The 27315-nt window shown below is 35.6% G+C and overlaps 2 protein-coding genes across 7 annotated transcripts in view; both read left to right on the top strand.

The window, feature by feature from the left end:
• The first annotated feature begins 389 nt into the window (after positions 1–389).
• Positions 390–3608, top strand: LOC123562798 (oxidized purine nucleoside triphosphate hydrolase-like). Of its 2 annotated transcripts, none has more exons than XM_045355392.2 (4): positions 390–488; positions 1917–2078; positions 2602–2747; positions 3101–3608. In XM_045355392.2, the coding sequence occupies exons 2-4, from the start codon at positions 1927–1929 to the stop codon at positions 3283–3285; spliced, it is 483 nt and encodes a 160-aa protein (XP_045211327.2). In that variant the 5' UTR covers positions 390–488; positions 1917–1926; the 3' UTR covers positions 3286–3608. The 2 variants fall into 2 exon arrangements, with proteins under 2 accessions (XP_045211327.2, XP_045211326.2); XM_045355391.2 differs by lacking the exon at positions 390–488 and adding an exon at positions 611–633.
• A 2164-nt stretch (positions 3609–5772) lies between these two features.
• Positions 5773–27315, top strand: part of LOC123564164 (85/88 kDa calcium-independent phospholipase A2-like) — a 67862-nt gene continuing 46319 nt past the window's right edge. For 3 of the 5 annotated variants that reach the window (XM_053536814.1, XM_053536812.1, XM_053536815.1), the window contains exons 1-9: positions 5773–6001; positions 15683–15838; positions 16741–16842; positions 17498–17713; positions 18876–19053; positions 19702–19925; positions 21170–21266; positions 23353–23535; positions 24462–24491. In XM_053536814.1, the coding sequence (XP_053392789.1) occupies positions 15717–15838; positions 16741–16842; positions 17498–17713; positions 18876–19053; positions 19702–19925; positions 21170–21266; positions 23353–23535; positions 24462–24491 (1152 nt within the window). In that variant the 5' untranslated portion in view covers positions 5773–6001; positions 15683–15716. The remainder of the gene's footprint in view (positions 6002–15682; positions 15839–16740; positions 16843–17497; positions 17714–18875; positions 19054–19701; positions 19926–21169; positions 21267–23352; positions 23536–24461; positions 24492–27315) is intronic. The other 2 variants (XM_053536813.1, XM_053536816.1) reach the window with 2 other exon arrangements.

Here is a 27315-nt window from a genome sequence, read left to right as displayed (position 1 = left end):
TGGTGATGGGTATTATCAAGAATGATGTATCACAATCGAGCGTAAATAGATAAGTATAAACTAACTAACTTATTGGCGCATTATGTAGTTAATGTAGTTGTAGAGACCAAGTAGCGCACTGTTAATATACTGCATAAACTATAAGATTCTTGGGTCCATTCGGCGCATTTACCACTTTGTATGACATTTATTAACTATCAATTGATCAACGTGCCTGAACTCCTAACCAACAAGAACTATAATACAGAGGCTAGCAGTAACTGTAACTGCAAAAAAAAAGAATGACTGACACGCATGCATTGTATAAATAAATATAGGTAAGTAACAATTATACATAACTGCTATCAACGGTTTTTTAATCAAAGGGAAATAACGCACCCAATCTGAATCTTCATAAAGGAGACAAAAAGTACGAAGTGTACTTACGCGCCATAAATATATTTCCATGCGGCTGGTGTAATCGTTACTTTATTGTTAGTTCAACCGAGGTAAGAATCGCTGCTTTATTGATTTGCTATCAAATAATTTGAGATCATTCCTGCCATAACACAATGGATAAATAAATAGATGAATACATGTGGTGGGTAAACACATACGGTATTGTATACTAGATCGATCTACAGTTACAGTTCAGTAAGTTCAGAGTTGTTGGTCAACGGGAACTAACTCAATTTCCATAGGCCCACATTTTAATGTTTTTGGTCATGGACCTTTCCTAAATTACATATTAAACTTTTGATGTCACCTACTCAGGATGAAAGAACTATACAAGTGCTATCGAAAAACTGCAGGAAATGTACATGTTGACCGTCACTTTTGGGCACTTTTTTTCTCTTTGAACTCGGTTACCCATAATCTGGAAGTTTGTTTTTTTTATTTTTCATGAAAATGCTCTATTGATAAAACGTGCATATTTCTCATACAAAATGCATCATTCCATATAATTTGAGCCAGATGTCATGAAGTAGAATAATACACGGAGGGGCACCTGGGGTCTTCCTCCACCATCAAAGCTGGAAAGTCGCCACATGACCTATAATTGTGTCGGTGCGACGTTAAACCCAACAAAAAAAGTTTTAGTTTATGAAATAAAAGTTTTCAAACAAATCCAACGTATTTTAGACCAATGGGAGAACACTTTGCATGGTAAATATACACCGCGGAAAACCATATACTTTTTCAACCAATCAGGAGCTTTGTGAGTTGCTTCCCGTTGACCTGTTACGAATTCTTGTAGTGTAGATGTAACCTTAATACAGGGACATAAATAAATTGATACTTTTTCTTGACTTAGAGATATCCAATTGCTATCTTCCACTAAAATATTTTATTTGTAGATAATTACTTGAAATGTAGACAATCCTCATCAAATGTATTTAACTTTACTAATTATTTGAATTATTTGCATATAGAACTACATTCATAAATTTTTTATTTAATGTCGTGCAGTAACGGCTGAATGTTAATAGAAACAGCAATTTTTTAGTGGTAGTACACATTTATACTGTGTTTATATGTATATAGTCAAAGTGTGTTCTATTTTAAACCCAGTACACAGAACTGATAATACACATAGACTTGTTAATTTTATGTTTACAGAAACTATATGAGGTATTTTTTTCATGTTTTTAAATATGAAATGTGTATCTTACATCCCTTTAAGGTAATAGTTGGTCTTCGTGTGCCTAGTCATAACGCATTAATCTGAACATGTTAATCTTAACATGTAGATAATGCTGGAAGTTATTATGGAATTGTGTGTATTAGAAGGTAGGGCTTTGTTTTAGTCTTCATGTTTAAAATGCTCTTAAACAAATTTTGTTTGAATAGTCCATGCCTAGGTAATTAAATTTGTATATTCATTATATTTTGTTGAATAAATTCATTCGTATAATTTCTGTAACCTTCTTTATTAGAGGCAAAACTATGGTTGTCAATAAAGTTCTAACCCTTGTGCTGATCCGACAGCAAGCCAGAGTTTTACTTGGCATGAAGAAGCGAGGATTCGGAAAAGGCCGATGGAACGGATTTGGCGGAAAAGTAGAACCAGGAGAGACCATTTTACAAGGTGCTATCAGGTAACAGATACGGTATCCAGTATTGTGTTCATTTATGAGATGCAGCAGCCACTAAAAAATTAAGAAGTTTCCATGCGCATTGAATTTAGATTTGTTGTTTTTCTGAAATATACCAACATTTTTGCAGTCGGTTGATGGTCGTCCAAAAAGCAAATATACGTTTATACACCTATATCATGAGTATATCGATAATGCTGTATACACCAATTATAACAGACAAAACTAATGTATAATCAGAATTCTTTGTAGTCTTTGGGACCTCCATGGTTGGCTTATTAAGATCTCTGACTTCGAATCGTCACGTGGTATTCACCGCCTCGCTTAGAGTGGAGAATTCAATCGTATCAGAAAGCTATCAAGCTGGCTTACGAATATAGGTTCTTTTAACTCGGTAGCTGTCCGTACTAGGGGTCTTCCTTCACAGTGGAAAGCTGGAATGTTGCCATAATAACTTAAACTTCTGTAACTTACTCACTGTAGAAAGTTTGTGGAATTGCAATAGTTTCTTACAATATATTGACAGGGAACTTAAAGAGGAAGCTGAATTAGAGACAAAATCACTTGAAGAAGTTGGTCGACTTGTGTTCGAGTTTGTTGGAGACCCTCAGTTACTGGAGGTGCATGTATTCACTGGGTCGAAATATCAGGGACAGCCGAAGGAGACACAAGGTTATACTTTATTTTGATAATTAGACGCGCGTTATTGTGAAACTAGATTGTTATGTTTTATTAAATATCATTGACAAATAATGCCTTGTGTGCGATAATGAAGTTGATGAAATGAAACTGTTTGAAAACTTATCTTGTTTACATGCCAAAGCATAAAAATGGATAAAAACTAGCATTGATCTGCTTCATAATGCTGTTTACACAAGAAATGTTGCAACAGTGTTAATTAAACAGAAATGTCTAACCAATATATTATACACCTTTGGGTATGTATCTGAGATGTGTACATATTTACATGGTGCTTAGTGCGCAAACTAGTTATGAATTTTTAATGCAGTTTTGCTTCCTTTCAGAAATGAGACCGAGCTGGTTCTCGATTGACAATATTCCATTTAAAGAAATGTGGCCAGATGATATTTTATGGTTCCCGCTGTTTTTAAAAGGAGTGAAATTTTCAGGGTATTTCCGATTTGAAGGCCATGATAAGATTTTGGACTACACTTTGAAGGAAGTGGATGAAATATCGAATATAAAGTAACGTGTGCTAGTGTAGGTTGTTTTTTAATATGACTAATTCGGAGTGTAGACCAACGCCACGTGGAATTCATGCATTTGGAACATGCGTATACTGCATAATATTTTCCCTTCGTTTCTGGGTCATTCGATCCAAATAATTTTGTATGAGGGACCAATGATGGAAGTGTAATTTCCTCGGGCAGTTGAAAGTGTTCTAGTTCATTCGTCGTTGCATTTTGTTATGTACACTGTATGTTTTATTCTTCACATGCAGAAATGTATCTCTGATCACTGTAGTAATTTACGTTTTAACGTATTATATTATTAAAAACTATTTAAATGACAGTCGTTGTGTTGTCATTATTCATGTGTCTGACGAATTCAAGTACGCACAAATACTTACAATGTGTAAAATGAACATCTATACAGATAAAAAACATTATCTTTATTCGAAACGTCGGACCCTTGTCCTTTTCTTCGTGAAACTTTTGAAACTGCTGTACTATACTAGGTCTACGCTAGCCTTGAAAGTCAGTCTGACATTTTCTTTCGAAAAATTGATTTCATAAAGTCATTCAACACTAGTTAGTACCTATACAGCGGTTGTTTAATGCAGAAATACTTGGTATGTTTTATTGACAAAGCATAAGTCTCAAGTGTTTGTTCTTCATAAAACAAAGCGTAAAGTGAGTGGAAAATGTCGACGTACACAGCAAGCATGTATTTTTAATTTGGTCCAACTGGTTGAACAGCGACCACACGGTCAGAAAACAAAGATTTTGTGCCTGAATACTTATTTTCCTCCTAAGATTTTCACACACTAGCTAGCTTGCTGTATGAAGACACGTGTGGACAGTGGCGCCACGTCCATGGCGTATTCATATGTAAATGAAATTGTTGATATCTTTAATCCATTGCCGTCTAATCTCCGTAATCGGTATGTCACTCTGTTTTACAAGGCCAGTAGCCTCGCATTATTTTCAATAAAATAGTGCATATATTTTTAGTGGATTTTAAAATAAGACATTTTCATCTGATGGTTAAACTCGTGTTCGAACCAAAGAGGGCAATAAAATATCTATGTTGAAACAATCTGCGGATATTACTTCCATCTACGGTTAATTAATATTTAACTTATGACATTACTAGTTATTATTTAGAGGCGGGAGTCACACTACAGGGCTGTGTACATGGAAAAAAAATAAAAAAATATTTTTTTGTCGAGCACGCTTGCGGAAGCGACGACATAGCTAGACGTCCAAATGGCTGTTCGGTGTATGTGCGTGCGTCCGTGCGTCCATCCGGATTTGTTAGTCCGCCATAACTTAGACATGCATGGAGCAATCGTGTTTATATTTGGCATTAGTGTTAACCTTAGTGAGACGGAGTGTCATGCGTAAACCCCGGGTTCCTATCTCAAAGGTCAATGTCATATGTCAAAGATCATGCCATATCTTGTCCGGCCCATAACTTTGACATGCATTGAGGAATCTTGTTTATATTTGGCATTGATGTTTAACTCCATGAGACGAAGTGTCATGTTCAAACCCCAGGTTCCTATCTCAAAGGTCAAGGTCACAGGGATCAAAGGGCGGGCTCGACATGTTGCCCGCGGGCATCTAGTTCATTAGGCTGTGTGCATGGACAACAAATAAAACACAGGAGTCTGAAATTCTATCAATAAGTTTCAAGGAGCCTATCTTAAAAAAAAACTATACCAATATATAGGTAGGGGCATTTCTAAAGATAGACTTCTGGGATCTTACGTCCTGTGCGTTGATGCATTGTATTCGTAAGGCTTAAAAAATTGTTTGTGTCCGGTATCCCCACCTACCCTAAATTTTTGGCCCGACCCTAAATGTTTTTATGGCCTTGGAGATCTTTTTTTTTTCAACTTTTTTATAAAAAGTTGCAAAACTGCACCTTTTATGCTTTAAACATGGTCAATGAGGTTAGGAATCAACTCATTGATGCTCTAAAGGCACAACCCCCTTATAATATTGTGTTAATTTTTTGATACAAAAATAATTTCCGAAAAGTCTCATTTATTAAAAAAAAATCCCGAAAAGAAATTGTCCGACCTATATTTGATGATGTTGATAATAATAATATATCTACTGCAGTACCCTAATTTTTTTTTAGTTCGTTACCGGAAACAAAGAATTTTTAGGCCATATGCATGAACATGACATCAGGGGTTCTAACTGACCAATCAGATTGTTGCATTTTCGAGTACCTGTAAGTTTCCACTTTAGTAAAACGAAGTATTTTTACAATGAACATAATTATAGTGACTTTAGAAATATATATCAAATGAAATTAATCAAAAAATTTTCACTGCACATGCCCCAGGTGATGATACAAACAACAAAACTTCAAAGTTTGATTTATATTTTATTTGATATATTTAATTTTAATGATTTTTCTCGAGCTATATGGTAGTACCGATCGATGCAGTTTTTAAGGACTTTGATTTTCTTACGTTTTAAGTTATGGATGAAGATTTGCTCCTCTTTTCCTGTAGATTGCGAACGGCAACCAGTAACCAGGAACCGAAACAAAATCCACTAATTGGCAGTAAATTTGCTGATTCTAAAGTTATTTGATTTGACATAAGCAACTGACTTCGTCTACATTATGAAATAATTATTTAGGGACGTGTAAGTTATTACAGATCCTGACAACGTTGTGAGATTTGAGCATATGCGCAATATCGCTGTGGAGTATTGTTCGGATAGGTAAGATTTCGGATAATGCTATGAGGTTAAGGTTATTTTAAAGCCTTTTGTAGCCTCCACTCAGGTGAATTTTTGTTTTAGATTTTTGTGTTACATAGGCCTTGGTTTATTATTAAGAATTACCAAGCTGTTCATAATATGTAGGAAAATCGTTTAAGACCTGTTGCTTACTATTGAACCCTCGTCACATGTACTTTTGACTATTCACGTTCTCAGTGTGAATGTAATCTTTATTTAACCTTTCATATCATCAACATATAACATGAGCTACAAAACTCTTGTAGGTATCCAATAACAGATACTTACAGAAGATCTTTACTGAATGTCAACAAACGTAGACTTATATGCAAATGGGAAGTAGTTAATTTTACCGCCTTGTTAGTCCAGATAATATGATATGTTTCGTGACAGCGTTGTAATTTAACTTTTGACTGTCCCAGTCTTCGTCATGGAGGGATGACAACTATAAAATATCAGATCAGAAAATAAATAAGTCATCCCGATAAGCCAAAGGCTACCTCCTGGTACAACCAATTTAAATGCTGAGTGCCAAGCAGGGGCACTACCAGTACCATTTCTCAAGTTATTGGTATGATGCGGCCAAGGATCGAACACCAGACCTCCCGCACACAAAGCAGACACTCTACCACAGCCATTGAGGCGGTCATTTTGTACAAGATGAAGTAGGGTAGAATATAAGGGTGCACTTATACATCGTTGCTATAGAGCTATAGCTTTTATAGTGACGTGGTAGAGTGTCCGCCTCAGGTGTAAAAGGTCTCGGGTTCAATTTCCGGTCAGTACTGAAGTATTTTCAGCGGCAATTCAGCCTGTTACATTTGGTGCCCAAATATGATACAGTACATCAAAGAGAACGTGCTTGTAGTACAATGTATCGCAGGGTTGCAGACTGCACTCCCCTCCTACAGCTGTGTGGTGTCTAGCAAGCATACCGCTGACCGGGAAAGCTTTTCTTTTACGGTATGTGGGATGACAGATTCTAAAACAGGAGAGTTTAGGTAAGAGGTTCGAACCATATATCTCTGGCCATGACCTCTTGTTTTGGTCATTAGGACAAGGTGGAAGTTTGGAACATCAACAAGGCGATAATGGATTCTACATCATGGTGAATTTTGCCTGCATCCAGCAGGTGTTCTTCCTTCTTGTAAAGTAAGCATCTGAAGCTCATGCAGATTAGCTGTATTCTGTACTTTTTTCTAGCCAATAATGATAAACATTTCATGACAAAAATTAAGTCACCCATTCTTTTTAATACCGGTATATATATGCATTGCAAGAGAGGGCTAAGATGCTCTTTGATAGAGTTTAATGGTTTACTCAGTCTCTCAGATGCTGTTCAGACACCCTTGATCTTTAACTGTAAAATACAATAATTTGAATGTGTTAAAATACTTAATTGACAACAGCACCATTTTCATTATTTCTTTATACCTTAATAAGTCCTTCCATTACCTGTTAATCTTATCTGATCTATTAAAGACACGTAATGCTATTGGTCAGAGTTGTCACTTTATCATTTTTCAGTAACACATATATATATACGCTTGATGCTGAACTTTGTTCAAAAACTTCACACTATCTGTGGGCTAGTAGCTTTAAATAGCATATAATAAAATCGTGTGAATTGAAATTACCGTTACAACTTTGTTAATGTCACAATAATATATCAGTGCAATTGCAACATATTTACATTGCAATTAGATTTACTAGATAATAGATTACATTTTACATTACAGCTTTTATAATACAAAAAAAATCTTCACATTTATGGATTACACGAGATAATTATGTAAACATATAAATAGATACATGTATGCTTATGGTAAAGATGTATTTGTACACGTTCCAAAGCAAACATAGGTATTGCTGGATTATACATTGAATGTTTCTATAGAGGTTCTACCACAGTGTAATTTAAGATTTTTTGAACAGGTCCCATCTTTCACAAAACATTTTTCAGTCTCAGTTGTGATTGGGATTTTATTTTAACAGCAGATTTTTCTAAAACTTTAAGATTAAATTCCAGTTGACCTTCAATTCTGAATAGTCACTTGAAAATAGCCATTATCTTAACATTTGATTTTAAACATGCAATTAAAGGCGCTCGCTACAGTTTTTCCGGACGGGTCGATATTTACCCCAACATCGTGCCAATTTGGTTGTGTTTCTAATCGATGTAGCTCATTGCGGAGTTGGAGCGGTCTTCTGCGCATGCCCAGAAGTGATTATCTGATGTCGCGTACAGCAAAAATTCGCAAATTATTGTATGTTCGCATGCATTTAATGTATAATATGTATAATATACTGACTAGAGGTTAGGATTAGTATCACCATGGTTACAAAATATACATTTAAAGTACTTTCAGTTCAAATTGCTTCAATCCGACATATACTGGAGTCTGTAATTTATACCGGTGCTCCAACGCTGCATTGAGTCATAGCAGTTTCTAATCCCGTTCTGTACCCATACCGTACATCCATATTTGTAAACTGTAGGTTTTGTTCGGAGAAAGACGAAAACTTTCATCGTTCTATGACATCAAAATGCTTCAGAAACACCAGAAATCTGCCATTTGATAATTTGATATATCTCTCTAAGTCATTTGCTCAAACACTGAAAGAGTATTTCGTACTAGCCTGCGTTGTATAAATGCCTGTCACACCCCACCTCGTTGTAATTTGATTTAAGCGAAATCTAATATGGTGACCTATGAATTTTCTTTTTGTTTTAGATTAGGTAGACATTGCCAAAGGTATGTGCAGAGTTTGATTAAATTCTATTACGTGAAACTCAATAAAAAAGCAAATGTACCAACTTTAAATTGACAAAAATATGCAAAAATAGCCCTTGGGTCTGCTGAACATGTATTCCTTTCTTTACAAAATCATTTTCTTTTGATTTCTCTGAGCATGTTTCTAAAAGATATATTGTTTTCCGTTATAAAAATGCTTAGATATCAAATTTATGCTGATTATTGTACTTTACTGAAATAGATTTTAGGATTATAGAAATTTTGAAAAATGTTAAAAATAGCACCATATCTGGGGGCAAATTAAATTGAAACAAAGCAGGTGACCTAGTATTTTTATTTCATTTTTCAATACATCAATAATTGTTAGACATTCAGTTTACGGTTCATTATATCTTTTTTTATGGAATAATCATGTCTGTTTCACGAAAGTCATTTTGTTCTTTTGTAAATGACAAACTGTGATATATTGCATAATTATTACAGACAAATAGAAAAGTGACAGTCCTAAAATTAAAAAAATATGTAAGTTTTTCGTTGATATATACTTATTTTTTTCTATTGGTCCGCCAAATGTTTTTTTGACAGATTGCTATTTGCAATCGTATCTAAGGGAAACAACTATTATAAGTAAATGTACATAATGACTTTAATGAAATAGACATGATTAATCTATAAAAATGAGCATTACAAACCGTGAATCTAAGTTCATCTGACAATTGTTTGTAAACAAACAACATCTTTACAGACATTGTAGTTATTCAATATATGTTTTTCAGTTTTGTCCTGTACGGTCTCGTATTTGAAATATTCTCAAAAAAGTTGTCCCCCTTTGAAATAATTCCATTTGTAAAGAAATGAAAATAAACAATTCTCAAAATTTCTGAAAACGATGTTTAACCTAGTTATTCGTCATTTCAGCACTCGTACGTTGTTGCAAATTAATGCATCAAAACAAAGAATCACAACATTTGTTTAAAAATGGTGAGGTTTTAAACGTGCTACACTGTCCAGAAGGGTGGACCCTTTATGTGTTCCCTTTTCAGAAATTCAAGCATAAATCAGTTAATTGACAATCGATTTCTAGAATAATATACCTATTTTATAAGTTGTTCAATTTTCACATAAAACAATTCTTTCTTTCTATGATTTGGTGATGTTCAAATTCTAATACGTCAAATATCCATCTATTCCTAAAGATGCGCCACAAAATAACTGTATTCTTTTGTATTTCAATAATGGTAATTATACATGATATGCATGAAAAATATGAGATATACAAGATTTTAGTTTCAAATTGACAGTGACATATATTAGGCCAAGACAATGTGTTTAATGTCTAAAATTTTATTGAATTTATGTAGCAATACGTACATAAATCAGTGTATTTAGGTAAATTTCAATCACATTTTGTTTCTACAGTGCTAGATAGTTATTCATCTATATTCTTAAAACTAGGCTGAAAAGCAATTGACTAAATAAGTTTGCAGATGAAGTTGTGAAAACACATTTATCCGGGAAGGGCCTAAATTGTGCACCCAAAAACTTGTAGTAATTAGCTGTATATTACCTGTATTATCAGAATGATTTTCATGAAGTTTTAGTGAGTTACAAAAATGTTGAATTCCCTATGCTATGTTTGTAAACATCAGGTTATGAAGTCTCGGCTACTAATCCCCAATGATAACGTGATTCCCGCTGAAACGCGAGGACGAGTCTAATTCATGATAACTGATGAAATAACCATTCATAATGCTTGCACATTACTTGACACGCAATAATTAGTATTTCTTTCATTTCAAATATCCACTAAATATATGGCAACATAGCTCAGTTGGGTAAAATGCAGACAATAACTGGGTGTAAGTAGATCGTTTTGTGCGTTCGAATCCTCACGAGGGTTGTTTTTTTTTTCCGGATATTTTTTTTTTTTTTGTTTTTTTTCCTATTCGTTTCCTTCCGTATTTTTTTTTCTTTTTTTGATGGTTTGTTGTAGAGCACGCTTGCGGTGAGCTCGATATAGTTGCCACTTTCGGTGTATGTGCGTGCGTCCGTCCAGTTTTGTCCGGACCATAACTTTGACATGCATGGACCAATCTTGTTTATATTTTGCATTAATGTTTAACTCATTGAGAAGGCATGTCATGCGCAAACCCCATGTTCCTATCTCAAAGGTTTGAAGTTTGTCCGGAGCCTTTCTCCTTCGTGCATGGTAGGATTTTGATGTAACTTGGCATAAACGTTCACCATTATAAGACAGAGTGTCATGCATAAGAAGCAGGTCCCTAGGTCCAAGGTCAAGGTCGCACTTAGAGGTCAAAGGTGCTGTAGGGCTCGACATTCTGCCCGTGTGCATACTTGTATTTGTATAATCTATATGTCTTTATATAACACACTAGTATGTTCATTATTTGCATGGCTAGTGCATGCATTTAATCAATATCATCTTTGTTATGTAATAAACTATTCTGATCTGACTTTAGATACTTCTCTGTCGTATTGTCACAGAACTCATGAAGGAATCATAATTTTTATGTAAAAGTGAAATAAAAACTAAAAAAAAAAATTAAATGTCGGTGCTGAGTTTCAAACCCACACGGCAAAAGCTCTGTTGAACATGGACTGTATGCTTTACCACTGAGCTAATTCGTAACTGCTACAAAACCTGGAAGTATTTAGATTGTAACATGTTAGGAAAATGTTGAATTCCCTATGTTCCATTTTAATCTATTTATAGTCATGTTTGTAAATATCAAGTTATCGTTGGGGCATAGTACAAATTCTGCATGGTTTTCATATACAGTAATACTCGTTCGGGTGTTAGTAGTGGACCTTTAAAATTCAGAACTAAAACACTTTTCTTACAATCTGACCAGCACTTGCAGACGAGCGATGGCACCCATAGGCGGTGCTCTAAACTGCTCTTGTTATGTCTCCCCCAGGAGACATATTGTTTTTGCCCTGTCCGTCTGTCCTTCCGTCCGTCACACTTCATTTCCGAGCAATAACTGCAGAACCATTTGATCTAGAACCTTCAAACTTCATAGGGTTGTAGGGCTGCTGGAGTAGACGACCCCTATTGTTTTTGGGGTCACTCCATCAAAGGTCAAGGTCACAGGGGCCTGAACATTGAAAACCACTTCCGATCAATAACTAGAGAACCACTTGACCCAGAATGTTGAAACTTCATAGGATGATTGGTCATGAAGAGTATATGACCCCTATTGATTTTGGGGTCACTCCGTCAAAGGTCAAGGTCACAGGAGCCTGAACATTGAAAACCATTTCCAATCAATAACTAAAGAACCACCTGACCCAGAATGTTGAAACTTGATAGGATGATTGGTCATAAAGAGTAGACGACCCCTATTGTTTTTGGGGTCATTCCATCAAAGGTCAAGGTCACAGGGGCCTGAACATTGAAAACCATTTCTGATCAATAACTAGAGAACCACTTGACCCAGAATGTTGATACTTCATAGGGTGATTGTACATGCAAAGTAGATGACTCCTATCGATTTTGGGGTCACTCCATTAAAGGTCAAGGTCACAGGGGCCTGAACATTGAAAACCATTTCCGGTCAGTAACTTGAGAACCACTTGACCCAGAATGTTGAAACTTAAAAGGATGATTGGTCATAAAGAGTAGATGACACCTAACGATTTTGGGGTCACTCTGTGAAAGTCCAAGGTCACACGGGCCCGAACATTGAAAACCATTTCCGGTCAGTAACTTGAGAACCACTTGACCCAGAATGATGAAACTTCGTAGGATGATTGGTCATGCAGAGTAGATGAACCCTAACGATTTTAGGGTCACTCTGTTAAAGGTCAAGGCCACAGGGGCCTGAACATGGAAAACCATTTCCAATCAATAACTTGAGAACCTCTCGACCCAGAATGTTGAAACTTCATAGGATGATTGTTCATGCAGAGTAAATGACCCCTATTGTTTTTGGGGTCACTCCGTTAAAGGTCAAGGTCACAGGGGCCTGAACATTGATAACCAGTTCCAATCAATAACTTGAGAACCACTTGACCCAGAATGTTGAAACTTCATAGGATGATTGAACATGCAGAGTAGATGACCCCTATTGATTTTGGGGTCAGTCTAATAAAGGTCAAGGTCACAGTGGCCTGTTCAAGTAAAATCATTTTTTGGAAATAACTTGAGAACCACTTGACCTACAATGTTGAAACTTAATAGGATGATTGGACATGCAGAGTAGATGACCCCTATTTATTTTGAGGTCACTTGATCAAAGGTCAAGGTCACAGGAGTCTGAACAGTGACTTGAGAACCACTAGGCCACTAGTGTTGAAATTTAGCGGGATGACTGGACATGCCAAGTAGATGATCCCTGTTGCAGCCAACCATCAGTGTCTCTTAGACTTTCGCTCCTGACCCCTATTGACTTCGTGCCTATAGGACTTTGCATTTGGGGAGACATGCGCTTTTTTACAAAAGCATTTTCTAGTTTGAACTTGAGGTCAGGACTCTGCATGCACTATCTTAACAACAATTAGAGCAGGAACTTGAGGTCAGGACTCTGCATGCACTATCTTAACAACAATTAGAGCAGGAACTTGAGGTCAGGACTGCATGCACTATCTTAACAACAATTAGAGCAAGAACTTGAGGTCAGGACTCTGCATGCACTATCTTAACAACAATTAGAGCAAGAACTTGTGGTCAGGACTCTGCATGCACTATCTTAACAACAATTAGAGCAAGAACTTGAGGTCAGGACTCTGCATGCACTATCTTAACAACAATTAGAGCAGGAACTTGAGGTCAGGACTGCATGCACTATCTTAACAACAATTAGAGCAGGAACTTGAGGTCAGGACTGCATGCACTATCTTAACAACAAGTAGAGCAAGAACTTGTGGTCAGCACTCTGCATGCACTATCTTAACAACAATTAGAGCAAGAACTTGAGGTCAGGACTCTGCATGCACTATCTTAACAACAATTAGAGCAAGAACTTGAGGTCAGGACTCTGCATGCACTATCTTAACAACAATTAGAGCAAGAACTTGTGGTCAGGACTCTGCATGCACTATCTTAACAACAATTAGAGCAAGAACTTGTGGTCAGGACTCTGCATGCACCATCTTAACAACAATTAGAGCAGGAACTTGAGGTCAGGACTCTGCATGCACTACCTTAACAACAATTAGAGCAAGAACTTGAGGTCAGGACTCTGCATGCACTATCGTAACAACAATTAGAGCAAGAACTTGAACTAAATAATAATAATAATGACTTTATTTCAAGAGGCAGCACTGTGAGCCTTAATATATTGTTCATCAAGATTTAATTGAAGATGGAGCTATTTTCAGGCTAGGTTCTTTCAAAGTCTGGTTTGTTACACTTACCATTGTCTGAAACTAAAACTACCGGTAATGCCCGTGCTGGCTGAGAATGAATCTCATTGTCTTAATTGTCCATCTGATTTAAGCTGATACGACCTAACTGTAACAAATAAAATTAAAATACACCAAAGAAATTGCGGCTTACATTGTAAGACAACCTGTATCTCAGTCTGGGTGATATTTTATCATGTTCATGTAATTGTTCAGGTTAAAGGGCTAATTTATAATAGTTTCATGACATTAGTGCCAGAAGCAGATTTTGTTCAGTGTTGGACAAGTGGGACAGCTGAGTACTGGGGTTCAAGTACAAATTTGGATTAGCAAGTAAACATTAATTTTGGAACATTCTTTCATGGATATAAAATCATGTATAGTATGTAGATTTCTAGGCCTACATTTAGAAATACAGGAAATTGTGATGCTGGAGTTCAAGAGTAACCTCCCAGAAAAACTTCTGTTGTATAAATTGCATCTTGCGCCTTTTCAGACAAAAAAAAAACCCTGAGCAAATCAGTTTTAAAAGTTCTTGGTACTAGCCCGGATAATTGGAGTACAGGTAGAGGTTGGGGTACGAAATCTTCTTGAGAAATTCTGAAATTCTACAAGACAAAATTGTTCATTTTAAATCATTTCAGATATAATATATCTCAGCAAAATAAGGTTGAAAATTAAACATTGTTAGTTTGCCTAATTGAGATCAGGTAGGGTCTAGGGGTTCAGAGGTCCTTTGAAATTCTACAAGAAAATATTCTGTTTGAAAATATAAAAAAAATCTATAAATGTCATCCTCTGATAATAAACTGCTGATCTGATTTTGAAATATTTCCATAAAGATGTTTCTTTGGTGATCCTCTATTAAGTTTGTGCAAGAGTGTTCAAATCATTCTGGTTTGTCAAAAATATGGCCACCAGAGAGCATGGTAACTTGTTCCTATATTTTATATATATTGGTTCCTATATGTATAAAATGAGGAAAAATATTGTCAGAGACCACTGGCCTAGTTTCAGTTTTCCTTGCATGATACTCTGCCACAGTAGTGCAAGTCAGCTATGATTTTAACTCTGGAGACAAAGCTAGAGCCATCATGGCTTTCTAACCTTTAAAGTAATTGGCTTGGTCTGTAAATCCGTAAGTGTCATTTTATGCAGTTAACTCAGGAGTATTGATGAATTTTATAAAAAAAACAACATCTCAATGAAGTCAGATTTTTATTGTGTATGTTATAAAATATGCCACTATTTCAAAAACAATGACTAGGTAAAATCAAGATGTTGAAAGTTTTTAACAAGAAATTGTTGTGAATTCATCATCTGGTGGAACAGTCATATTGTGATTGTTCATTTTAACAAAGAACTTATGCATGTACTGCACTAGAATGTAATTTTCAACCACACTGTGGAAACATGGGTCGGTCAAAATGAAAACTTTTAAAGTGTCCACAGTTTCTGTCATCAGTTACAGCCAAATTTTTTTTGTATACTTTAACCTGTGATTTTTATGAATAGCAATATAATTATGAACTTGTTACAGATAGACCTGTTGTGTGTGACTGGGAGAAGACAAAATGTCGCTATTCAGGAGTTTTGTGGATGGTGTAAGCACCGGGATCAGTTCTGTAGGTAACATGGTCACAGCCAATATAAACCCGTACAAGGTCCAGTTGGTGAAACCAGAGACTTACAGCAGGTAACAAGGCTATATTTTGTTGGTTTATTTTAAATTTATTCTAATCAGATAGTCGCCATATTTCCACAATGCCGTAACTAGGTTCTTTATAGTTTTGGGAAACGACATTTAAAGAGTTTGAGTGTCAATGACTTTACACTACTCACAGCCTTGTTGAACTAAAATTTAGCCTGTTTATGTTAGTTTGACAAGGCCACAAATTGACCATTATACAAAGGTTATAGAGATATACCAAATGACAGAAAAATCTGAATTTTGCCAAAAATGGACTTACAGCACTCTGGAATTTAGGCGACCAGATGTGTTCAGCTAGGGATAGTATTTGATTATTATTTTATGATAATACATTCAGTTTCTTTTTAAAGGAAAAAGTGACATTAATCAAAATATTATACATGTATGATGGGAAAACAACCTACTACATTGTAGTAGGTAGTTTAAAGTTAAGATTTTATTTTTGTATAGTATAATTAAAGCTCTTAAGATATACATTTAGTTCTAAAGTTTAGTTTGTCTTATAACAGTGTCTTTTATTGATATTTTGGATGCCTTCATTTATGGACATTAAAACCTGTTTATCTTTGTCTAAAATGCACTTCAGAGTATTTATTTCATTACTTAAGTTGCTATAAAATTATCGCCGAAAAATCATGCTACATATACAACTAATAAATTAAACTTATTCTTCTGTAAATATGTATTATTATGAACCCGAAAATTCCATGTATGTTTCTAAACAAACTTGTGATAAAAGCCAGATCCTGCTTGCAGCAGGAAAGAAGGTACTCATTTTCTGTAAATATCCTTCCATTTGGATACAACAACATATTTTATGACAGTATGTAACGGTATTTGTACTTGCCAAATAATGGTTATAGTATACTGTGTATATATATTTTCAGTGTATCAATAGAGCAGAAGAGTGAGCACCTAGTGCTGTACAAGAAACCAGGCATTTTTGAATGTGTGTTTATTCAACCAGGCGCTACACAAAAATACTACAGGTGAATGTAATATTATCAAAATAGAAAACTTAAACATTAAGAACACTTGCACATTATGTTACTTAATTACTTGATTACAATGAATTAGCCCTGTGAGAGTCCTTCAGTACAGTACAGTATTATGCTAGCAAGCACATTATTAGGTGTGTATTGTATTGCAGATTTACCTTCAGTTTCTCACAAGTTCTTATTTTATGGGCTGTAAGAAGCATTTTTTCCTAGCAAGTGATTTTATCAACATGATTTGATGTAAAACATTTAAAAGTGACTTGTGTTATAAATTGTGAATGTTTTCACAATGGCATTTAATACATTCCTCTGTCTGTTGAATCTGCCTCTGTTCATGAAATAATGCTTCCATCCATTTTTAGTACAGTAGCACCATTTCATCAAGACTGTTTAGGTTTGTCTAGACTATATCAACATACAGTCAAATTTCATTCAGACCTCTGGCTTAATATTTGTAACTGTGCTGAGTTAATTAGCTTAAAAAACAATCTGCTTTCTGTGTAGGACTATTAAATTTAGTTTTCCAAAGATTCAAGATCTTAAAAACTTTATATTTGAGAAAGCATGTTTCAAGTAGTCCTGCTATATATTGGTTTAAACTCTAGCAATTCTCATTTTGATCTTAATATTTCTTTAATGTTTTCAGTTTGTTCCGCTGCACAAAGGAGGTAGAGGCTAAAACCTTGTACAAACCACTGAACATCATACTGTCACTGTTGGTACAGAGTTCAAGCACTATCAACCAGGAAGACAAGCTTCAGTCAGTGTGTGAGACAGTCCGGGAACATCCTACCTGGAACTGTGCTCATGTCTCCGCTTATAATGGCTTCTTTGAAGCTTTCAAGAATCCAGAAATAGAAAAGTAAGTTTTGGTTAATGTTTTGATGAAATTTTCACTCTATCTCTTTATTACTAAATGGATTTTACTCATATTTATACTGTTGTCCAACATCATCACCCACATTAGTGTATTACCAATCCAGTGATAGCTCTAGTTTGTTATGGTATGCCCCGTGTCACTAAAGTTTGAAATAGACAAGCCCACCTCTTGTTTGTGGAGTGGATGACATTTGAATGGCAACCTTAAAACAAAACATGTCGTCTTCCCTTTGATAAGTTGTTTTGGGAGTAATTGATCACATTAAGTGATAGCTCTCGTTTTGGTTTAGTAAATACCAAGTTACAGTCAAGAACATACATGCAACCACCTCTACTTAGAGACTTTTTTATTAAACAACCAGTTTCAGTTTGATGGATTGTTTTAACTCTATATATACATCCTGGTAACAGCTTTTTATTTCATGACTAATAGCCACATAAACCATTCCAAGCAAGTAGAATTGTATATAAAAGTATCTATTAAATGGCTATGTATGAAATTTCACAACTGAACATTAGCAGATGTATAAAATTAACCTTTCTTACAGTCAAGTTACCAAACATGCCACAGTCAGAGAATTTGGTTAAGGGTTCTTCTTTATCTCAAGACATATTAATATTGAACAGTAATTTTTCTTGGTTGTAAACTTTGATGTTTGTGGTGTACCAGTAGTTCAACATTATACTTGTCTTTACCAAAGATTTTAGAGTACATTCAGCTACGAGTTTTGTGTGGTCTCCAGATACAATTTCTACTGTCAACAAAGGAATATATGTTAAAGAGTTATCACTTGTTCAGCTTTGTACATGGTTTTTACAGTACTGACATATTTTAAGATAACTATAGTTTCAGCTGCTGTAGATTGAGAAATATTCTTCTCGCTTTTAATGTAAGGATTTATTTAATCAGAAATTATTTTTGATCATCTAGAATTTACAAGCAGGGTCTACAAAAACTATAAAATCTTTATTATTTTATCCCTCACCAAAGGGGATACCAATTCATCGAATTTGCTTGTTATGTATGTCATTTCATGTGTTAGATTTGTACTTCAGTTGTTACACCACTGACAGCAGGTGTGATCAGGAGAATTATTGTGCACGAAGGATCTTGATATAAAAGTGTTTTTTTCTGTATTTTACAGTATGATCAATGCTGCTGACAGTGTGTCAGGTGTGACACCACTAATGGCATGTGTGATTGGGAGGGAAAAACATTGTGTGCACGAGATGTTGATACATCATGCTCGGATAGATATGGCAGATTTCAAGTGTATGACGGTATATCACTATGCAATAAAACATCTGCCTGATGTTCTTGAGGTAAGAGTGTTTTAGTCCTGTGTTGCCCCTTATTGTACTAAGTAATATCACAAAATGTCAGCATTGTTAAAGTGGTTGTTGAAATTTTAAATGTTGTAGTTTAAGTTTACAGTGAATGAAATTCCGTGCTTAAGTTTCCATTGAAGTAATTTTTGTGGTGCCTGTGAGAGACTGATGATTGGAATAAATGGTTCTCACCTTACATGCCTAAGCTGTTCTTTCCAGGAAAATCATCCTTAGGTGTTGTCTGTGGCTGAGTGGTTAAGATCAATGACGCAAATCACTTGCTGTTCAGTGCCTTCTGTTTGAAGCCTTGTAAGGATGTACCATGTAGAAGTTCTACACAGGCATCTCCCTAATGATGAAATGCCTAGAGCACCTTTGGTTTTCCTCCACAATCAAAAGTTGGACAGTCCCCATACGGTCTAAATTTTGTTGGTTTGATGTTTAATCTAGTGTAAACAAAAACATTGTTAGTATCATAAACCTCTGTGTATAATACTGGCTGATTGAAACATATATTCGGCAGTTAAATCTCTCAGCTATACCTCAGTTGTCGTGAAGTTATGTGAATATTTATGTTCCATCAATCTGCAAACTTTGTCCTTGATATAATTCCAAACTGGAATTTATATGTTTTTCTCACAGTTCCTGTTGGAGCATGACAAGAATCGTGTGTATGACTGGATGGATGACAAGGGTCATACCCCACTATATAAGGCATGCCTCAATCCCCCAGACATTGTTGCAGGAGAGCCACCAGGCGAGAAACATGAGAGTGTGAAGACGTTACTTGAAGGAGGGGTTGACCCATCAATATCCAAGGCTGACAGATTGCCTATACATGTAGCAGTTGCCCTCGGGGAGATGAAGTATGTAGTGATGCTACTGTAGTAAGATTGCTTTGTGGTAAAAATATCATGCACCTTGTGTTCAAAAATCCTTTTATTATGTCAATGTGACATAGGGGGTTAACATCTCAGTACATATAGGAGAAATATAAACCTTTGCCCTGCTAAAGGACAAAGTTCACTTAAGCCTTGTATGGCCTATGCAATTTTGAAAATTTTCAAATTGGCTAAAATTTGAAAAACTATATATATTTGCTACCAGAATGTTTATCTGTTGTAAGAAATTCAGTTTTTTATAAACAGATATATTATTTTGTTGTACGCATATTACTGAATATTGCTGAAATTGCAGATTTTTAAGAAAATGGGCAATTTTTGCCATATTTTAGGTCACATAGGAATATTTCTAGTGGTGAGCACACTCAAGGACCACAAAAATATTTTGACCATAGGTCTAGCTTCTTTCACAGAATTTATGATCATTTTTTGATTGTTGCCGACAGCTGTTCTCGTAGTGAAAATTTCAGATTTGTTTAAAAATTCTGATTAAAACTGAAGGATTCCCATACCAATAATGGTAAACGTATTTACAGTTATGTCAAATATTTTCTTCTATAATGAATATTTTGTAAATTATTTTGTGCAGTTTGATAAAAGAATACTTCCTGATGAAAGAAAACAAGTCGTGTTCTTTACTCCATTTAGAATCTTTTAGTTTTTAGGCCATTTTGAGGTAAAAGTGAACCTTCTCCTTTCTAAGATTGACTGGTCCATCATTCATTCTGGGGGCTTCCACTTACTATTTATAACAGATGTTCACTGAAAATTTACTGCCTGAATAGCTGACAGTGCAGACTTTGATCAGCATGCATGCACATGCAGGCAAATCTCGGTCTGCATTGGTCGCAAAGGCAAAATCACTTGTCGCCAGCAGACTAAAGGTTAAATGTCAAATTATAGCTTTCCTTTAACGGATGTATTTCAGGTATAAGATATGTCAAATGCTGAGAACAGAAATGACGACTTCTGTTAAGCATAAATTCCATAATATTTTAAGATATAAAACTTATGAAGAAATAGAAACACATAGAGAAATGGACTTTATACAGCAGACAGATTTTGAAATCTATTTTAGATCTAAATGGATGAACTGTATCCAGAATATTTGCTGTTTCACAGATCTATGGAATCTTCAGACTTTTCAATTTCTAGTGAAATAGATGCCTCTTGAGTGGGTAATCTGTACAATATTTGGTTTATTACAGGATTATAGAGATGATTATAAAGAAACATCCCAGTCAGAAAGAGGCTCGAGACAAAAAACATAAAGGGACACCACTCCATTGGGCAAAAACTAGAGAGGTAGATATTTCATTGTTGAACATGGTTTGTTTTGTAAAACTTTAAAGGTATTGTTATGAAACATGGTCAATGTTCTGATAGACCATTTCACAAAACTATACTTTTTAATATATATGAGCCGTGCCATGAGAAAATCAACATAGTGGGTTTGCGACCAGCATGGATCCAGACCAGCCTGCGCATCCGCGCAGTCTGGTCAGGATCCATGCTGTTCGCTAATAGTTTCTCCAATTCCAATAGGCTTTAAAAGCGAACAGCATGGAGCCTGACCAGACTGCGCGGATGCGCAGGCTGGTCTGGATCCATGCTGGTCGCACACCCACTATGTTGGTTTTCTCATGGCGCGGCTCATATGATAATTATCTACAGAGATTGTTCTTAATAAATTTTACCATGGTCCTCGGTGACAAAATTTTGATCAAGGACCTTTATCAAGTCATATGCACTATGTTTAAGTTACATGTTTTGCAACATCCCTAAATAACAAAGTAGCCATCACAGGTTACCATCAGAAAAAAAGTCATTTAGCTTTGAATAAAACACTTCTTCTTAGACTGTCAACAATTTGATTAAAGGGAATTCCTGTAGTTTTTTATGCGCATCTTTCTGCACAGCCGACACTTTCTATGGAAAACTTAAGTGAAGTCAACATTTGTTGAAATATGTGACAGACAATCTTAAACATGAGGAATCTTGAATGAAATAACATTTTTGATAAGTTTTATCAGTAATAAAATGTTGATACTGGTTAATGTTGTATTGACAAGTATCATGCTTGCCATTTTTGTGGTTGTGTTTTCAAATCGTATTTTAGTGCAAAGACAGTGTTGTTCATACGATGTAAGACAATTTACTTGGTACTGATAAGACAATATCACCTTTCAGATTATTAAGTATTCAATTATAGAAAGAATTTAGAATTTTGAAAAAAAAATTTTAACTTCTAGCAGATATACATGTAATCAATTTGGTCAGGTTCACACCATTTTCGTCTGAACAGGTGTTGTATTCAAGCTGTCTAAACATAAAATTTAGTCTGGTGACCCATACATTTTTTCAGCCATTTTTATGCTCACAATACAATTATTTATACACAAGAAAAACAGGAAAAAATTCTATGAAACAGTTTTTTCAAAAGTTAAAAAAATATTCTTTACTATGGGTATTTTCCATTGAAAAAAGTTCACAAAAGTGAATATGAAACAAGATTTTTGTCCCATTTGTATCCATTATAAGCACAATAAGATTTATTCTTTTTACAGACTATGATATCAAATAAGTATATGATAAAGTCTGTAAAAAGAATAAACCTTATTGTGCTGTCTTGATGTATATTTTGGTTGGTATTTATAAAAAAAGCAGAAAATTATGAAAATGTTAAAAAATCGCTGGCAGTTTCAGCAACAGTGAGTGTGTTAAAACAATTTTTCACAAAAACAAGCCTGGTGACCTATTGTTTTTATTTGTTCATTGTTTTCAGCACAAATTTTCCTGTCGTATATGTGAATTTGAAAAAATTCTATGAAAGGAAAAAAGCTATAGGAATTCTCTTTAAGGGATCAATATAATGATTAAATATAGGAATTTTTAGATCCACTTTTCACAGAAAAAGTCTAGCTATTGCACTTGCCACGGCGTCGGCATTCTCATTTGTTAAAGTTTTTGAATTCAAATAACTCTGTTACTATCTAAGCTTTTGACTTGAAACTTAAAGTAGTTATAAATTTACTATCAAAGACTACACCGGGAGAAATAATCCCCATAACTCAGAATATAGATTTCACATTTTATGATTTAAAACAATAAAGCCAGTGGAAGAGATTTTGTGTAACTCGATGTAATGATGAATAAGATTAAAGTGAAAAGCACAAGCAGTATGACTATTTCTTTAGTAGACAAAAAAGTGTCTTCTAGACTGAACACGAAGGGGTAGTTAGGGGTATTGCTGGAGATACTTTACTGTTTTTACCACTGTAACCTTTTTAAAGCAGATTTTTATTGGGGGAATGAAACATATTTAGTTATAGCTCTGGTTGATATGATATATAGATACTTTACTGTGCTAACTATTTCTTTTTGTTGCCAGGTAACAGAATTATTGTGTAAGCTTGGCTGTGATGTGGATTGTCTCAGTGGTACAAACCATACCCCGATACTGGTGATGTTGATGCGTAACCGCGCTGATTGCCTCATGGAACTGTTAGGTTATGGTGCATTATGTAGCATTGGAGACAGCAATGGGGACACGCCATTACATATAGCTGTACAGGTAAAATCTCACATATTGTGGTACGCTCTTTTTTAACAGGGGACAGCTGCAGTGGAGACACGCCATTAAATTTAGCTGTACAGGTACTTGCACTTAAATTGAAATGCTGCCTCTGTGTGATTAATCATTTTTATTATCATGTGTGTTTTGTGTTGTTGTTCATTACAATCTTTATTCGTGTTTACACATATGTAATAATGTTTGATATTGTATTTTATATGCCTTTACATTATTGAACAGTTACGGCACATACAGCTAAACTTGCCTTAGCAGCCACATATATTTAGCAGCTATATACCTTAGTCTGTTGGTTAACATCAGAAATTGACATTTTGTTCTAATTGTGCCCACCCTTCTTTTCACAGGGCAAGACAACCAGTTTTATTTACTCTAGTGAGAATCACATATAGTTTGTGTCACACCAAAGAAATAAATGCTCTAGAGCATTTGAAGACCTCAATTTAATTATAAAGATCAATGGAATCATGTGCTAAGTTGAGGGTCTAGAAATACCATGACTTAATTATACAGCCTGGCTGTTCTTATCAGAAAGGTATTTCAGTAAACACCTAACAAGTTGTTTTTGGTTGTTAATTTCATAAAATAAAAGTTTTATCTCTGAACTTTTAAATCTATTTTTTTAACATCCGATAAAGGAAGGTTTGATTAATTTATATAGAATATCAAAATGAATGTTAGGTCACTACTTAGTTTGGCTGTAAGCAGACGTCACTTACTATGTAAGTAAGCCACTTCCTGTCACTCGGCTGGCTGCTTAATATTTGTTTGACTGTGATCTGCTTCATCATTAAAATGGCTTCTTTGTTGTATAGTATTATATATGTGTAAGCTAATCTTAGTGCATGGCTAATTCTGTGTACAAACTGTGTCTAGCTAGACTGTAGTACACTGATTGTATGTTGTAGTGGCGTCATGACAGCAAGAAGAAAACAGATGTAAGTGTGATTTATTCTTGGGGCTATTACAAAATGTTAATCCAGTTTTATAGAAATGTTGATGATTAAATGCTTCTCAGGTAGTTCATTAACATAACACTTCATTTTCATTCCTGACATGGCCTGTCTATATTAAATATTTAAATGTTATTATACACATGAGAAGCTGTCTTTGATCATGAATATTCTAGCAGATTTTTCTTAACTTTACTCACTAATCCCTGGCACTATGTTTGGTATTTATTATTGCAGTTTTATTTCGAGTCATGTAAAAGTGTGTGTGTGTTTGAATGGATTTGATAACCTGTTATAAAGGTTCCTGTGTTCTTGCTGTTATCATGCTATTTATATCTGATACAGTTTTGGAGACATTGTTTTTAGCTCGACTATACCAAGTATAAGGAGAGCTATCCTACTCGACCCGGCGTTGGCGTCTTTCCGCGTCCCCACCTTGGTTAAAGTTTTTTTTACACTTTCGCTTTTTATGCCCCCGAAGGGAGGCATATAGTTTTTGAACCGTCTGTCAGTCTGTCGGTCTGTCAGTCTGTCCGCAATTTTCGTGTCCGGTCCATATCTTTGTCATCGATGGATGGATTTTCAAATAACTTGGCATGAATGTGTACCACAGTAAGACGACGTGTCGCGCGAAAGACCCAGGTCCGTAGCTCAAAGGTCAAGGTCACACTTAGACGTTAAAGGTCATTTTTCATGATAGTGCATTCGTGTCTGGTCCATATCTTTGTCATCCATGGATGGATTTTCAAATAACTTGGCATAAATGTGTACCACAGTAAGACGACGTGTCGTGCGCAAGACCCAGGTCCGTAGCTCAAAGGTCAAGGTCACACTTAGACGTTAAAGGTCATATTTCAACATAGTGCATTGATGGGCCTGTCCGGTCCATATCTTTGTCATTCATGCTTGGATTTTAAAAATATTGGGCATGGATGTGTACCACAGTAAGACGACGTGTCACGCGCAAGACCCAGGTCCGTAGGTCAAAGGTCCTAAACTCTAACATTGGCCATAACTATTCATTCAAAGTGCCATCGGGGGCATGTGTCATCCTATGGAGACAGCTCTTGTTTCAACTTATCTCTGTAATTACTTGATGGATTTGATTCAAACTTGAAATAGTTATTCCTCATCATCACCCACATCATCTGGCATAAGGGCCATAACTCTGGCACCAATATTTCATTATTTATCTCCCCTTTTCACTTAGTTTTTAGCTCACCTGGTCATGGTTAGCTTTTGTGACCGCTCAATGTCCGTCGTGTGACGTGCGTCCGTCAATATTTTCTAAACAAATCTTCTTCTTGAAAACCACTAGGCAGAATTACACCAAACTTCACAGGAATAATCCTTGGGTGGCCCCCTTTCAAAATTGTTCAAAGAATTGAATTTCATGCAGATTGCCATGGCAACCAAAAGGAAAAACTTTAAAAATCTTCTTATCCACAACCGCAAGGCGTAGAGCCTTGATATTTTGCATGTGACATTATCTAATGGTCCTCTATGAAGATTGTTCAAATTGTGTCCCTGGGTTGAAAAGAGGCCTCGCCCCAGCAGTCCCAAGTTTACATAGACTTGTATATGAAAAAACTTTGAAAATCTTCTTGTCTGAAACTGCAAGACCTAGGCCATTGATAGTTGGTATAAAGCATTGCCCAAGATTGTTCAGATTACGCCCCTGGGGTTAATAGAGGCCCTGCCTCGGGGGGTCTTAAGTTTTACATAGACTTATATAGGAAAAAACTTTAAAAATCGTCTTGCCTGAAACTGTCAGGCCTAGGCTTTTGATATTTGATATGTTTCATTGTCTTGTGGTCCTCTACCAAAATTGTTCAAATTATACCCCTGGGGTGAAAAGAGGCCCTGCCCTCGGGGTCCCAAATTTAACATAGACTTATATAGGGAAAAAAAATAAAATCTTCTTTTCTGAAAGTTTAAGGCCTAGGCCTTTGATATTTGGTATGTAGCATTGCCTAGTGGATTTCTAGCAAGATTGTTCAAATTATGCCCCTGGGGTGAAAAGAGGCCCCGCCCTGGGGGTCACTTGTTTTACGAGTTATATAGGAATAAATACTTAAAAAATTATCATATCATATTTCCTAGACTGTTTACTTATAATTACCTGATGACCGTAAGTGATTAGGAGTCAATTGACTGTGACCTTGACCTACTGACCTACTTTCTTGTTTTTAGCTCACCTGTCACATAGTGACAAGGTGAGCTTTTGTGGTCACCCTTCGTCCGTCGTCAGTCCGTGCGTCCGTCCGTCAACAATTTCTTGTCTGCATGATAGTGGTTTCATTTATAATTTTATTTTAACCAAACTGGCACACAACTTGTATCACCATAAGATCTCGGTTCCTTTCTTGAACTGGCCAGATCCCGTTATGGGTTCCAGAGTTATGGCCCCTGAAAGGGCCAAAGTTAGCTATTTTGACCTTGTCTGCACAATAGCAGCTTTATTTATGATTTGATTTTTACCAAACTGGCACACAACTTGTATCACCATAAGATCTTGGTTCCTTTCTTGAACTGGCCAGATTCCATTATGGGTTCCAGAGTTATGGCCCCTGAAAGGGTCAAAATCAGCTATTTTGACCTTGTCTGCACAATAGCAGCTTCATTTATGATTTTATTTTAACCAAACTTGCACACAACTTGTATCACTATAATATCTCAGTTCCTTTCTTGAACTGGCCAGATCCCATTATGGGTTCCAGAGTTATGGCCCCTGAAAGGGCCAGAATCAGCTATTTTGACCTTGTCTGCACAATAGCAGCTTTATTTATGATTTGATTTTTACCAAACT

The sequence above is a fragment of the Mercenaria mercenaria genome, chromosome 2, assembly GCF_021730395.1.
Source record: "Mercenaria mercenaria strain notata chromosome 2, MADL_Memer_1, whole genome shotgun sequence".
Lineage (NCBI taxonomy): Eukaryota > Metazoa > Mollusca > Bivalvia > Venerida > Veneridae > Mercenaria > Mercenaria mercenaria.
This window is presented reverse-complemented; position numbering and strand designations above follow the sequence as displayed.